A 16,226-nucleotide genomic window follows, 5' to 3' on the forward strand; every position below is an offset into this window, starting at 1 on the left:
ACATTTAAGTTTTATTTATTTATTTTGAGAGTGGGAAAGGAGCGGAGAAAGAGGAAGAGAGAGAATGCCAAGCAGAGAGAGAGGGAGAGAGAGAATCCCAGGTGTCCCCAAAAACATTTTTTTAACTTTACTAAAAGTGGTAATATGTTGCTTTATAGAAGAAAGATTTATTACCACATGTGTTATAAATAAAGCTTTAATCACAACCATTAACATACAGGTAAGAAAGAACACCTTATTCCTGCTCAAAAAAGATTTAAGTGTTTACATTAAGATGTCCTTTCCAAGGTTTGAGACTTCCACTGAGAGGTATGAAACTCAAATAGCATAGATTTCCAGTGTTTAAATGTTGTGGTGGCTTGTTAATTACAATGGTAAACTAAGTATAACTTAAATGGTGTTGACAAATTCAACAGATATGTACTATATGACTTGACCACATTAAATATTTATACTTAAAAATGTTTCTTCTAGGTTGGCACTGTATCAAATGATTGAAAATACAAAGGACCAAAATATGAATACAAGCACTTTCAAACCGTTTTCATATTGGTTGAGATCATCATGAGTATTTAGGCAAAATTACAATATTTGTGTTAAAATAATATGAAACATTTGCCAAGTACAAGCTTTAATATATGTGATCCATTCTTCTTTGAATTCAAAATACACTAGCAGATAGAAATACATGAAAAGTATTAAGAGAACTTGTTTCTGCAGGGAAGGAATATGACACCTTTGTTTTCTTCCCTTTCTGCCTTTCAAATGTTATAATAAGCAGGATTGAGCTTACATTGAATAGAAAAAACTTGGCGGGCGCCTGGGTGGCTCAGTTAAGCATCCGACTCTTGATTCTGGCTCAGGGTATGATTTCACAGTTCAGAGATCAAGCCTCTTGTCGGGCTCTGTGCTGACAGTATGGAGCCTGCTTAGGATTCTCTCTCTCCCTCTCTGACCCTCCCCTGCTCACCCATGTGCACATGATCTCTGTCTTTCAAAATAAGTAAATAAACTTAAAAACAAAAACAAAAACAAAAACACCTTAGTAAATCCATTCTCCTAATAAAAATAAAATTAAAAAAAAGGCAAGAGAAGACAAAGAGATGTGGAAATAAATGAGGAATAGGTACCAGAAACTGAAACAGGGTTCAGGGTATACCTGAGAAAACAGCAATTTCTGTCCATACTATTCTTAAAATCCTGTAAGAAAACCATAGCCACACTATTCCAATTGGCAGGATATTAAAGAACCAGTAGCCTCCAGTGTGTGCTACCAAGGACACAATTCTTTCTGTGAATATACTTGAATTCCAAATGAATGGGAGCAATATATCAGCATCTTATTGAAAAGAAGTCAGACTTTTCTGTAAAACGCCATTTGGCCACCAACAATGGATTCTCTACATCTGTCATGTAATTCCTGGTGAAATTTCCTTGCTGCTTCTGAAAAGATTCAGCCTAGGGGAAAAAACTGTTTATAACAATCACTGTCAAAGAAAAAAATTCCCTCAAACAGGAAAAGAAACTTGGAAACCGGAAGAAAAAAAAAAGATCAAGCTGAAAGATTTTCACAATTCAGTCATTTGAGTTTCTGGGGTTTTCTGCTCTCGATACCAGTCACCAGGAGTGATACCCCAATGCATATGGACTATTCTAGAGACACTCAGAACTGTTACTTTAAAAATTAAAAAAAAAGGGGTGCCTGGGTGGCTCAGTTGGTTAGGCGTCCAACTTTGGTTCAGGTCACGATCTCACGGTTTGTGGGTTCGGGTCCCACGTCAGACTCTGTGCTAACAGTTCAGAGCCTGAGCCTCCTTTGGATTCTGCATCTCCCTCTCTCTCTGCTCCTCCCCAACTCACGCTCTTTGTCTCTCTCTCAAAAATGAATAAACATTGGGGCACCTGGGTGGCTCAGTCGGTTGAGCGTCTGACTTTGGCTCAGGTCATGATCTCACAGTTCATGAGTTCGAGCCCCGCGTTGGGCTCTGTGCTGACAGCTCAGAGCCTGGAGTCTGCTTCAGATTCTGTGTCTCCCTCTCTCGCTGTGCCCCTCCCTCATTCATGCTCTGTCTCTCTTTCTCTCAAGAGTAAATAAAACATTAAAAAAAATTTAGATCCAGACACCTTCAACTGCTGGGGAAGAAACCAGCTGCCAAGAAAGTACTAGGCAGAACTGTACTGGTCTCTCTTCACTTTCTTTCACATGGCACTCCACCCAGACAGATACCCTCTAAACTGTAAGAGAGAATGGGGCACCTGCCTGGCTCAGTCAGTACAGCATGGGACTTTTTTTTTTTTTTTTTTAATTTTTTTTTAACATTTATTCATTTTTGAAAGGCAGAGAGAGACAGAGTGCGAAAGGGGGAGGGGCAGAGAGAGAGGGAGACACAGAAACAGAAGCGGGCTCCAGGCTCTGAGCGGTCAGCACAGAGCCCGACGCGGGGCTCGAACTCACAGACCGCGAGATCATGACCTGAGCCGAAGTCGGCCGCTCAACCGACTGAGCCACCCAGGCGCCCCAACATGGGACTTTTGATCACAGTGTTGCAAGTCTGAGCCCCACATTGGGTATAGAGATTATTTGAAAATAAAACCTTAAAAAAAATAAAATAAAATAATAAATTATAGAAGAGATATTTTCAGTTTTCTAACTTATAATTTCATATACTTTCTAATTCTGGTATGTTTCAAATGTTAACAATTTCTCTACCTACCACTTCTGTAGAAACTGATTTATTATCAAACTACTATCATGTTTCATAATACTACCTTGTCTTTATTTATTTATTTTGAGAGAGCTTATTTATTTTGAGAGAGCGAGAGAGCGTGCAAGCGAGCACAGGAAGGGCAGAGAGAGAGAGGGCAGAGAGAATCCCAAGCAGGCTCCACTCAGTCAGCGCAGAGCCTGACACAGGGCTTGAACTGGCAATCTGTGAGATCACGACCTGCGGCGAAACCAAGAGTCAGACGCTTAAGCTACTGAGCCACCCAGGGGCCCCCGTAATACTACCTTGTCTTAAGCTTTTCATGTCAGTTATATCATTTGCATGGCTCAGATGCCTGACGAAGAAGGTATCATTAACCCTACTATGCAGATGAGATTGTAGAAAAGAGAGAGAGAGAGAAAGTTTCAAGGTTACAAGTAAGTTCCAGAGACAGTAAAATCTAGGTTTTTCTGATGATCAGCCTAGTCCTTCATTTTAGGAAAGTTGCTTTTCAAAGGACACTTAAAATACTAATCACTCCCTCCTACCTACCCACTCTTCTCCAAGATTTGTTCAAACAAAACAATTAAGTAGACTTTTAAGTTAACAGGAAATGACAGAACCAAAAATAACTCTGGTGTGGTCTCACCTCTGAAAAAGATTTCCAGCTGTGAATAACTGCAGACAACTCTGGCCAGGCAGGATAACATCCTATCAGGATTTAGTACCCAGTACAATGGATCTTAGCTGTATTATACATACAGTGACACCTTACTTTCTTAGAACAAACCTCAACTATTTCAAACTCTGGAAAACCCAGAAAAAAAGCAACATAAGTCACGGAGAAGCCAAAATTGCTGTGGTCAAGTTCTTACACTAAAGTGTTTGGTTGTTGTTGTTGTTTTTTGTTTTTTTTTTTAATGTTTATTTATTTTGAGAGAGAGAGAGAGCTCAAGCCAGGAAGTGTCACAGAGAGAAGTAGAGAGAGAGAATCCCAAGCAGAGCTCCAAGCTCACCTCGGAGTGCTACGAGGGGCTCGATCTCACCACCTCAGAAGAGTCAGCTGCTCAAAGACTGAGCCACCCAGGTGCCCCACACTAAAGTTTTTATATACAAGATAAATCCATACATTTCTAAGGGCTTGAAATCACTATATTTAATTTATTTAAGAGTAATCTTATAAGTATACAACATGCATTAATTTATAAGTTCGCCAAAAACCAAACTTAAATGATACAGACAATGAGGGTGTTTTCTTAACTATGAGCATGCCTAGCACTAAGACAGCACCTGCCTTTTAACTATGTTTCATTTTACTTTACTTTTATATTTTAAGGGTCTAAGAGGGTTATTTTAATATCTCTTTTATATCTTATGATGGAAATTACATGCAACAATGGCGATCAGAATTTGATAATACCTGAAGGTTTGAGGACTGCCACTAAGCTTCGCTCAGATCCTATTTATTCTGACTTGACACACAATTCTGGTTTATCTGGTTTCCCTGCCTACTTCAGCTTAGAAACAGCAGATTAGAAGGGCATATTTTGACAGATAGCAAACAGTCCTGGAGGAGATAAACTAAAAACAGACAAAAGCATTAAATGGTATAGCAGTAAGGAGTCATTTTGGTACAGGAAGAAACTGCCAACACCCTTTTTCGGCAGAATGCACCAGCCATGTTAAAAGCACAGGACAGAAATTAATGTACACAACTGACCTTGATTCATCAAAAAAGGTTATGTTTAGTATATTCTTTATCTTAAGAGAAGATTTATACTTTTTATGGGTTATATGCTATATAAACTGACATTAAAATGGTCAAAATATTTAACAGTTAAAGGGCTGTCAGTTATATGAACAATTCACTTAGATCCTTAATAAAACCAAACAAACTGACAAATCTCAAAAACCCATTACCTTTACTAAACATTATGTAGTGTATGTTTATGATCATCACTTATGCTCCTGGCTTTTTAGAGGGGAAAAAACTAAGTTACACACTAGAATTATGTAGTGTAGAAAATCAACATTTATGATGATTCACGTTTTAGGGGGGAAAAAAATCTAAGTTAAACGCTAAAATTCTCCCCCTTCACTGAACATTCAAGAGACTTTTCCACTTAAAAAATATATGCATTCTTGTCACCAATCTTAGTTTCTTTTCTCCTTCTAATTATCAAAATGAAAAAATAAGAGCATTTTAATAGTTTTCCCCTCTTACAGCTAACCCCTTTATCCAGAAGCCACTAACACGGCTTGTCGAGGTATACGCCCTTCTTATAAAATCGTGCTATCAAACCGATTGTTAAAACTCGGGCGAGAAGAGTTGTAGTTAAGTGTTAACGCTAAACAAAAGTGCATAAATTAGTGGTTATGTTTAAACCAGTATTCTTAGTTTAAGAATAGAAACAACAATGTAAAATCCCACAAGTATTAGTAAGGAACAGTTTAGTTTTGGTTAGACCTCTGAATCAGAGAACATCCTTCTCCAAGTCTCTTTGGCCAAAAAATAAAACACCAACATCATGTCAAGAGATCTGTGAATCCCTTTCACACATTCCCAAATGGATTTATTTGTATTTATTTCACCACACTGTTTCTTTTAGTAACAACAGTGACTTGTGATGATCTCTAGAAAGTGGGCCAAAAGGTACGCGTAAACGTCCTTTAAAAAAGGTGGGGGAGGGGCGAGATAATCAGATCCTAAAGACGGGGAGCCGAGCGGCAGAAGATCTGACTTGGAAGAATCTGCTAAAGTCCCTGCCCACGCCACTCTAGATGGCTTCACCAGATACAAGACGAGAAAAAAGGAATTGTTTCTTTTTTAAAAAGATGGGGATCCTGGCCCTTTGGGGTGGTGGCAGAAGAAATCCCCACCCCACCTGCAAGTCCAGCTCGACCGGAGGTAAATCAGCAATCTCCAGCAAACTACGGGTCAAGGCGCAACAGAAAATGCCCGGGGCCCCGCGGGGAGGGGATCCCCCTCCTCTGTCCCATAGCCCCTCCAGGTCCTCTTCCTCCCGGACGGAAGCAGCCTGGGTCGCCGCCGCCCTCCCTCCTCGGCTCTCCCCCTCCGTTCTCCCGCCACCGCCCGGCCGAGGGCCGTTTCCCGCGGGTGGACGAGGAGGGCCCAGCCCGCCCAGCACCTTTGATGACGCGTTCGGTGGTGGAGAGGTGGAAGTTCCTCCCAGACATGGTCCCCTCAGCCTCCTCCCGGCGCCAGGCGACCGCCGGACGTGCACCTCCGCCTTCGGGTCCAGCAGTCTCAGCTCCCCGGGACCAGTCAGCCCGCCGTGACCCGGCCCCGGCCCCTCCGGGAGGCTCAGGCACCAGAAAGAGGTGGCCGCGGCAGCCTGGCCTCAGAACCCCACTGACAAGATGCTAGCCCACTGGCCGCTCCCTCCTGAGGCGCCGAGTCCCGAGCACACCGGGGTAAGGGAGGCAACTGGGGCGGCCGCGGCTGCTCGCGGCCCGGGCCCGCGTGCGCGCGCGCGCGCGCCGCCGCACGCCGCGCTCCCAACTTCCCGGCGGCCCGTGCGCGCGCGCTGCCTCTTTGCCGAAGCCCAACGCGCGGTCCCGCTGCCCTGGCCGAGGCGGCCACCTGACTTCCCGCCTCCCCCCCCCCCCCCCAGTCGTTGCCGACCCCCCTCCTGAGGCCTGAGGGCTCCGCGGCCGCTCTCCGCGCTCGCGTGCTTCCTTTCTCCCCTCCTGCTTCCAACGGTCCGTCTTCCCTTCTCCTCAGCCTGCCCTCCCCGCAGCTGACTCCATCTGGGCTGCCTGCCGCTGCCCGGACCTGCAGCACCTAACACCAGCCCCCGGGTCCTGCACGGAAAGCCGCAGCGAAGCAGCAGCCATCTTGTGCCCCGGCCGCAGCGACCCAGCAGCAGCTCGGTGGAGGTGCGAACCTCACCCTGGGCCCACCTTGCCGAGAGCCCTTGTCTTCCCAGACCTTCCCCACGGGAGGCCTCCCTCTTTTTCTTCTGGTCTTCCGCCCACTCTGTCTGTCGGAGTCCCTAACAATTTGACCACGCTCCTTCCCATAGTTTATCCTCCCCCGATTCATCAAACCCATTTAAGACCTGATTTCAGTTTGCACATTTGTTGAGTGCAGTTAGTATTGTAAGAATTACGTTCGTGTCCATGCCAGTTCCAGTCCAGGACGGGGGGGGGGGGGGGGGGGGGGGGGGGACGACTCAGATTCCAAGTGGCCTGAGACCCTACGAGGCTCGGTGGCCTCCTCACTTCCTTGCCACCTCTAACAGAAGGGAGGGCAGCCGCTCCAGGGAGCCCCTGAGCCAGACCTCCACTGTGCAAGGAACTGACCTTATAATTATGCTCTGCGTGTCCCCTACTCTGCTAGAAGCAACACCTCTTCCCCTTTGACACAGTGACACAGTACCTGTTTGCCCCGCTGATGCTTCCTGTGGAACACGATGGGCAAGTCTCTAGAGTCTTAATAATCTAGCGCATCTCTGGGTTAAAAACCGACCTTTTCTTTCCTTACATTGTAAGTCTAGAGTAGAAACTATGACTGCCTTCCCTCACTGAGTATAGCTTCCAGCAAGGTCAAAAATATTTTGAGTTTAGCAATGATAATGCAATATTGAAACCGAGATGCAAGAAACAGAGTCAAACCAGTCTTAACAGTTATAATGGTGGCCAATAAGTCATTTGTGGTTATACACATTTAAGTTAAATAGAATTAAAAATTTGAATATTCAGTTCCTCAAGTGCATTTCAAGCGCTCAATAACTCTGAGGCTAGTGGCTACCCTATTGGACATGGTAGCATAGTACATTTCCATCATAGCACAAAGTCTTGTTGGACAGCCTCTAACTAAAAGATTATAAGGGTTAAAGCCTAAATCTCCATTAATATAGATTTATGTATTGGGAGGAGATCTGGGGGGTATACATTGGAGGCATCCCTTGAATTATGCCTGGCAGTTTTGACCTAAGGCCATTCACAGCAACCCCAACAAGGTAGGAGCACTTTGGAAGCTGGATTTAATTTAGTACTGTTTTCTTGGGTCTTAACTTAAGGCTTTCACCCAAAAGAATTGTTCAGATATCCTGAGGAAGTTCTTCATTTAAGAAGTAATGAGTGGGGCCCCTTGGTGGCTCAGGTAGTTAGGTGTCCAACTCTTGGTTTCGGCTCAGATCATTTTTTTTAATTTTTGTTTTTTTAAAGCTATCTTTTTAATTGTCAAAAAATATTTATTTTTTAGAGAGAGAGAGAGAGAGCACAAGCAGGGAAGGGGCAAGAGAGAATACTAAACAGCTCTGTCCTGTTAGTGCAGAGCCTGATTTGGGGCTCAAACTCACCAACCCTGAGATCATGTCCTGAACCAAAATCAAGAATTGGACACTTAACCAACTGAGCCACCCAGGCACTCCTCCGCTCAGGTTATGATCTCATGGTTCATGGGTTCAAGCCCTGTGTCGGGCTCTGTACTGACAGCAATGGAGCCTGCTTGTGATTCTCTCTCCCTCTCTCTCTGCCCCTTCACTGCACACTCTCTCTCTCTCAAAATAAATAAACAAAAACCTTAAGAAAAAAAAAAAGTTGGAGCGCCTGGGTGGCTCAGTTGGTTAAGTGTGTGACTTAGCTCAGGTCATGATCTCATGGTTTGTGGGTTTGAGCCCTCCGTCAGGCTCCACGCTGATGGTGTGGAGCCTGCTTGGGATTCTCTCTCTCTCCCCCCCTCTCTGTCCACCCCTCCCCCACTTGTGCTTTCTCTTTCTCTCAAAATAAATAAACTTTAAAAAAATCATTAAAAAGAAAGTAATGAGAACACCACACTTCTATCAAACAGAGCAAATCTTTAAAGGTCAAAACTAAAGTGGTGCCTGCAGCATAGTAGAGGCTAAAATTCATCTGAAGAACATAGCTAAAAAAACAAAAAATGGTAAGAAAACATTGCAAACCAATGTGAAGAGATGGATTTTTCAATAATAATAATAGTAGTAGTGGAAAAGTTACCATTTGGATCTCAAGTTGGAGCCACTCCATAATATCAAAATAAAGTGAATCTTGTTTAAAGAGTTACGTCGAAGGGCGCCTGGGTGGCTCAGTTGGCTAACTCTTGGTTTATGGCTCAGGTCCTGATCTCACAGCCCCATGCGGGACTCTGCACTAAGGTGGAGCCGGCTTGGGATTCTCTCTCTCTGCCCTCTCCCCCTGCTTGTGCGCTCTCTCTCTCTCTCCACCTCTCTCAAAAACAGATAAACATTTTTAAAAGAGAAAGAATCTTTAAAAAAAAAAAAATAGTTACATGCAAAAGTAAAAGAAAAAAACCTGGAAGAAAATGAAGAAGTTATCCTACTTTGTTGATTGGCGTAACTCCAGAGCTAATAGATGCCAACAGATACTGATGCTCCCTCCCCCCATTTATCAGATCAAAAACAACTTAGTTAATTCAGATAAGGACTTTCTAAGCTCAAAAGTACTGAAAGGAATCACAAAGGAATGTTATGTTTGACTACTTGAAAAAGATAAACACAATTAAAAGGCACAAAAGCAGGAAGATATTTGCATCTTGGAAGTCAAGATAAAGAACTTTCACTATTCAAAAGAAGAACTCTACAAGTATGGGTAAAGGCCATAAGCAAAGAGTTTATAAAAGAATAAACATTTAAAATGTTCAACTTCAGAAGAAATTAAAAAAATCAATTTAAAACAAGATGCCATTTTTCACATAGCAAATAGGAAAACATTTTGAAAAGGTGACACTATTAGCAGAATTACAAATTAGCACAACTTCTCTAGAAAGGGATTTGTCAGTATCAATAAAGAAGAGATTACATATGGCCAATGAAAAGATTCTGTCAACATCATTTGTCATCAAGAAAATGTAAAATAGGCCATATTGAGATACCACTTCACTAGCCTACTAGAGTAATTGAAACTAAAGATTCTCAATACTGGGGTGTCTGGCTGGCTCAGTCGGTAGACCATGTGACTTTTGATCTCAAGGTCATGAGTTAAAGCCCTTTAAAAATAAACAAATAAAATACAGCAGTTTAAAAAAAAAAACTTTTTATTTATTTAAGTAATCTCTACACCCGACATGGTGCTTGAACTCATGACCCCAAGATCAAGCATCGTATACTTTTCAGACTGAGCCAGCCAGGTGCCCCACCAAAAAAAGATTCTCAGTGCCAAGTGTTGGGCAAGGGTGAGAGCAACTGCAACTTTCCCACGTTACTGATGGGAAAGTAAAATGCTATACCTACTTTGGAAAACCGTTGGGAAGTTTCTTATAAAGTTAAATATACACCTACTCTATGACTCAGTAATTCTGTTCTTAGGTGTTTTACCTGACAGCAGTGATTATTCAAACAATGAAATACTACTCAGCTAATAAAAGAAATAATTACTGGTACATACAACAATATGGATGAATCTCAAAAACATTATGGGGAACAAAAGAAGCGAGATACAAAATAAGACATACTATATTATTTCATTTGCATAGGAAAATGGTTAAACGAAATATATCGGATGGAACATTATGTTTTAGGAAAAACCAACATATTTTAAAAATTTTGGGGGAGTGCCTGGGTGGCTCAGTCGGTGACTTCGGCTCAGGTCATGATCTGGCGGTTTATGAGTTCAAGCCCCGCATTGGCCTCTGTGCTGACAGCTCGGAGCCTGGAGCCTGTTTCAGATCTTTTGTCTCCCTCTCTCTCTCTCTCAAAAATAAACATTAAAAAAAATGAAAATTTTTTTTTGTTATCTGTACATCGCATGTGGGACTCGTACTCACAACCCCCGGGATCAAGAGTGGCATGCTCCTCTGACGGAGCCAGCCAGGCACCCCCAAAAAACAGCATATTTTGGACTACAAAGATATTTTATATGAGAAAAGCCTCAGGAAATAATAGAATATAATAATGTACAGTATGGACCCCCTTTGTTAACAAACAAGCAAATGTATGCATAAAAAGGCTAGAAGGAAATATTTGTTCGTTCAATAAACATTAATCAAATGCCAGCTGTGCCTGCTGGCCCTATGCTAGGCTGTAGGATACAGTGATGAACTAAAATTGACACAGTTCAAACCCTCACGGAGCATTGTCTGTTGTGGAAAAGAATGTTAATGGTAGCCATCTCTGGGTAGCGTGACTTAGGAGAAGGGTGGCCTAGGAGAAACAAATGAACAATAATTTCCGCATTTTACAAATTGTCTATGCTGAGGAAGTATTACTTTATAACTAGGTGAAAATAAAGAGCTCTTTTCTTTCAAAGACCTATTGTCCTGGCCTAATTCCAGTAGTGTTACATACTCATTTGGGGGATTTTCTGACAGATTTCTCTGATCAGAGCCACTCAATGAAAATATGAAAAGAAAACTCTAAGCTCCTTCCCAAATAATTTTTTTAAATAAATGAGATTCAAGCTTATTGGTAGTGGTGATGCTTTTTTTTAGTCATGACATTAAGAGTTTCCAGCAACAATCGAATGTTCTATTTCATTCAGTTTGTACACCCATTCACCTGGCCAGGGTATGTGGTATTTTTATCTAACTAGCAAATCTGGTTCTCTTTCTTTTTGCTTTCTGCATTGGTTATGATTGACTATTAGAAATCACCAAGATCCAGGGCCCCTGGGTGGGTGGCTCAGTTGGTTAAGCATCCAACTTCAGCCCAGGTCATGATCTCACAGTTTGTGAGTTTGAGCCCCGCATCCAGCTCTGTGCTGACAGCTCAGAGCCTGGAGCCTGCCTCGAATTCTGTGTCTCCCTCTCTCTCTGTTCATCATCTGTTCATGCTCTGTTTCTCTCTCTCTCTCCTTCAAAAATAAAAACATTAAAAAAATTTTTTTTAGAAATCACCAAGATCCATGTGTAATTGGCATTTCTACTAATCTCTTCAAATCTAGGTTTCCATTTTACAGAGCTTGTGAGATTTGGTGTATTTCCTTATGAAACTCCCAAGGCACTTTATAAATCTTAATTAATGACCAGCCCTTCTGAGAAATAATTATTAATGCTTTCAATTTAACAAATGTACAGGGAATCCTAGTTTCCATTGTTGTATAAAAGTAACCTGGTTTCAGTTTTGATTTGTATGAAGCCATTAAATATTAAACTTCTGTGTTAAATGCAGGTAAGAGAACTATAGAATTTTTTTAAAATTAGAGTAAAATGAAGGTTTCTAAAATGGCTACACAGGGGTGCCTAAGTGGCTCCGTCAGTTGAGTGTCCAAATTCAGCTCAGGTCATGATCTCTTAGTTCATGGTTTCGAGCCCTGCATGAGGCTCTGTGCTGACAGCTCAGAGCCTGGAGCCTGCTTCAGATTCTCTACCTCTCTCTCTGCCCCTCCTCCACTCATGCTCTGTCTCTCTCTTTCTCTCAAAAATAAATAAACATTAAAAAATATTTCAAGATGTCTACACAGGAAAGGTCTTTTATGGTATATACTTCCTAAATTTATATGAAAAGCACTGCATAATTTTTTTAAAGCAGTCTCTATGCCCAATGGGGGCTCAACCTGAGATCAAAAATTGCATGCTCTACCGACTGAGCCAGCCAGGCACCCCAGTTAGTAATACATATGGTATAGACATCATATACTGTATTATATTTAATTCATATCTTCCTGAGTATGCTTAGTTTCGATTAAATTACCTTGGTGTGGAAACTCCACAGTCTTGATGTCTAAAAAAATTAGTGAATCAAAAAATATATATATTTATATATTTTGTAATGGAAAAAACACAGTCCAAAGCAACATCCTACTAATTATGATAGCCTGATATCAAATTAGGAATCCCTCTAGACAGTTGTAAGTAAAATCTCATGAAAGTTCTGCTGGCTGTATAATGTGTAATATGTATTCATAGGTTGATATTCAGCCCATTTTGGGGGGCAGTATGCAAATGTCTTAGCAGTGGTCTTCCTGGACCAAGGTCTCCCTTGGTCTTCCTGGGAGACTCCAACACTGTGAGAACTGTGATGTGACAAGGAGCCCCAAAGCTGCCATCATTCCCTATTACTTTTGTTTACATCATTACAAAGCAGGAGATAATGGTGATAGTCATTATTGGCTACATAATACAATCGTCTAGGAGAGCGGAATTTAATACCTCTCTCACATCTGGGCCCCACAAGGGAAATGGCACTGACATTCATCAAGTCACTTGTGCCAGAAATGTAGAATGGGCGGGCTGTTGGAGGAGGAGGCAAGATCCCTCACAGGACATATCCTGTCAACTGATGCCCTCTACAGTCCATTTTGCCACACAACAAATCTTCCGAAACTGAAAACATAAATCTGATTTATGTCATTCCTCTGCCTGAAACCCTCAAGTGCTTCTTCCTTTCTCCAAAGTGGCCTGTCTCTTTGAACTCAGCTCCAACCTCATTCCCTATGGCTGCTGAAGTTCAAACATGGTGGCCTTGTTTATACTGTATATACTAGATTTATACAAACTGGCCTCACACAGACCAAGCTCCTTTCTGTCCCAGAGCTGTTGCATTTGCCATCTCTTTTGCTTAGAACATTCTCACAAAGCTGCCTCTTCATTGTTTATGGCCAGCTCAAATGTCTCCTCTGATTATGGCTAGCTCTAATGCCCCTCCTCTGATCACTGTGCTAACTAAAGCTAGGGCACCCCCACCACTCTCTTACCTCATTACCCTAATTTACCTGTAGCACTTGTTTCTTTGGGTCTACCCTCACTCCTTAAGGGAAGTGCCTTCTTCTGTCTGTTCACTGGCACTGCCATTGTCATTGCTGTGTCTGGCATGAAGTCGGAGCTCAGTAATTTGTTGAATGGGCGGATATCTTACTCTTGCCTGGAGCAGAAGTTCTTTTTTATTTTTTTAAGCTTATTTATTTTGAGGGAGAGAGACAGAGAGAGAGCAAGCGGGGAGGAGCAGAGAGAGGGAGAGACAGAATCCCAAGCAGGTTCTGTGCTGTCAGCATAAAACCTGATGTGGGGCTTGAACTCACAAACTGTGAGATCATGACCTGAGCCGAGATCAAGAGTCAGACGCTTAATCGACTGAGCCGCTCAGGCACCCCTGTAGCAGAAGGTCTTAACCTGTGGTGCAAGGCTTTCAAATCATTCCTTCCTAACTGTAAATGAAATTAAGGGTTCGAGTACATTTGCAAGTGCTTTTGGGAGTGTGTGAGAGAAATGTTGGAAAACCTTTATTTTTCAGATTCTCAGAGGAATCCAAACAGCAAAATGTTAATTACCACTGGTATAGAGTTATAATTTATAAAGCACTTTCTCATACGTTTAGTTCTCATTCCATCTATGGAGATAGGATAGAAATGGTAGTTTCTACTTGATATAAAGGCATTGAGGTGCAGTTCACATAGCTGGTCAATAACAGAATGACAAATCCATTCTTTTGGCCTAAACATCTTGTGCTCTTTCACGTGAAGACAAAGACAGAATCCAGAATCCTGGGCTAGTAGTTTTGCATTCATTCTTGCTCATCTTCATTGGCTTTAAAAAGCACCAAACTTAACACTTTTTTAAAGACTTCCTTATTTAAACTAGCATATGAGGCTGCATTAAAATTTTCAATGAAAAATTATTACCATCAGCTAGATCAAGGCAGTTTTCAGGGAAAATTTTAATGTATGAACCAAGGAATGCAAAATAGTTTTCTGCTAGGCTAAGTAGAGCATAATTAGGAAAATCAGTTTGCAGGAATAAATATAACAACCCTTAAAATCAAATGAAAACAATGTTGAGATCTCTAATGTTTCAATTTTATCTACTCTTTTAGTTATGATACACAATTGAACCATCTATCTTGAAAAATCAGTTTAATCTAATTTTTTTTTAAATCAGTTATTCCAGGGGCACCTGGCTGGCTCTATCCATAGAGCATGTGACTCTAATCTCAGGGTTGTGAGTTCAAGCCCCATTTTGGGTGTGGAGCCTACTGGGAAACAAAAGTCAGTTTTTCTAGAAAAAGGGCAAATCTGAATTAAAAATTTTTTCAACGTTAATTCATTTTTGAGAGACAGAGAGACAGAACACAAGCGGGGGAGGGGCAGAGAGAGAGGGAGACACAGAATCCGAAGCAGGCTCCAGGCTCCGAGCTGTCAGCACAGAGCTTGATGCAGGGCTCGAACCCACAAACTGTGAGATCATGACCTGAGCCGAAGTCAGACACTCAACCGAGCCACTCAGGTGCCCCAGGAAAATCTGAATTTAATCTCTTTTCTGCTCACACAATTTTCAAGAGAAGGGGTGGGGATGTGGAAACTACATTATTTGGAGAATTAATACAAAATGTTTAAACTGTGTGAATTTAGCAGACTGAGAGAGTTCTTCTCAGGGGCCGCGTCTCTACGATGCAACCAGCCACTGGCTTCAAAAGAGCTTGTTTTATTAACCCAAGAAGTTATAGAAAACATGCCACTTGAAAGAATTTCCTATTCTGGGAAGATACACTAGAACAAAGAGACTTTTTTCCCTCCTCTCTAGCATCTGTAATTAAAGACCTAAACCTTTATTTTAAGCAACAATAACAAGAAGTCTTTATTGAATTAGTTGTTTCCCATAAAACCCACAAGGTTAACATGTTTGGCAGGAATTTTCATTTAACCGGCTTGGGTGTCATTCTTAGATTTTGTTGCATTTTAAACGGTTAGTCAAGCAGAACACACGTTCTTCCCCTGGGCCCTGCCCGGCTCTGTGTCCAGTCTCTGCTTTCCCGGCAGCCTGAGCACAGCGCAGGACTCAAGCAGGACACCCCCATCTTCCATGTTGGCAGCCATGGAAGGGAGGAGACCAAACCTGCCAGCTAGCAGCAGCAGCAGCATCGTGGTAGCAGACAACCACCACCAAAGTATCCAGATTTTCTCTGGTGAAGGCCAGTTCTGGGAAGATGTGCTCTGGGATTTGAGAGCATCACCTGGGCAGCTTCAGTGCCTTCTAGCTGTGGCAGTGGACACCAAGGGAGATGGTAGTGTGGCTGTGACAACCACTGGGGCAGCATCTTCGTTTAAGACAAAGATCAGAGCTGGCTCACAGGCCCCCGGAGTGGCCGCCGCATCGTGGCCGGCAAGTTCTGTCTTTACCTCCCAGCCCAATGGCACTTTGTAGGGCCCCATCTTGTAAACAGGAATGCAGTTGTAGTGAAGGATTTCCAGTCATTCAGTGGGGGTGTCCAGTGCCAGTGGAGTTCCTTTTCAAGTTTGGCTCCCGTGGGAGGAGCTGTGGACCCCAGAGGGATTGTGGCTGATCCAAGCATTCGACCGCTCCTTCTGCTCCTAGATCAACAAGACTGCAGAACCAGTGCAGGGGCCATCGGGATAGGCACTGGCCACATGGTGGTGGCTTCGGCTGATGATCACTGATTTAAGACCTAGTAGCTACATCGGGGTCCTGCCTGGCTCCAAGGGATGGAGGTAGGGGTGGTCAGTCAAGAGGGTCTGGCCAGGAGGTGGGCCAGACCCGGCAGCACTGAATGTGGGCTGCACATGTGTCCGGTGCCTTCCCTTTCCTGCCTCCCAACACCGGGGTTGCACTTGTTGTATTCGATT

At 42.7% G+C, this 16,226-nt stretch overlaps 1 protein-coding gene across 7 annotated transcripts in view; it reads right to left on the reverse strand.

Moving 5' to 3' along the window:
* PPP3CC (protein phosphatase 3 catalytic subunit gamma) overlaps nucleotides 1–6,229 on the reverse strand; it is a 100,553-nt gene extending 94,324 nt beyond the window's left edge. For all 7 annotated transcript variants that reach the window (XM_045457499.1, XM_045457485.1, XM_045457482.1 and 4 more), the window contains exon 1: nucleotides 5,855–6,229. In XM_045457499.1, coding sequence (XP_045313455.1) covers nucleotides 5,855–5,903 — 49 coding nt within the window. In that variant the 5' untranslated portion in view covers nucleotides 5,904–6,229. The remainder of the gene's footprint in view (nucleotides 1–5,854) is intronic.
* Between the last annotated feature and the right edge of the window lie 9,997 nt (nucleotides 6,230–16,226).

Source organism: Leopardus geoffroyi, chromosome B1 (genome assembly GCF_018350155.1).
Source record: "Leopardus geoffroyi isolate Oge1 chromosome B1, O.geoffroyi_Oge1_pat1.0, whole genome shotgun sequence".
NCBI classification, from domain to species: domain Eukaryota; kingdom Metazoa; phylum Chordata; class Mammalia; order Carnivora; family Felidae; genus Leopardus; species Leopardus geoffroyi.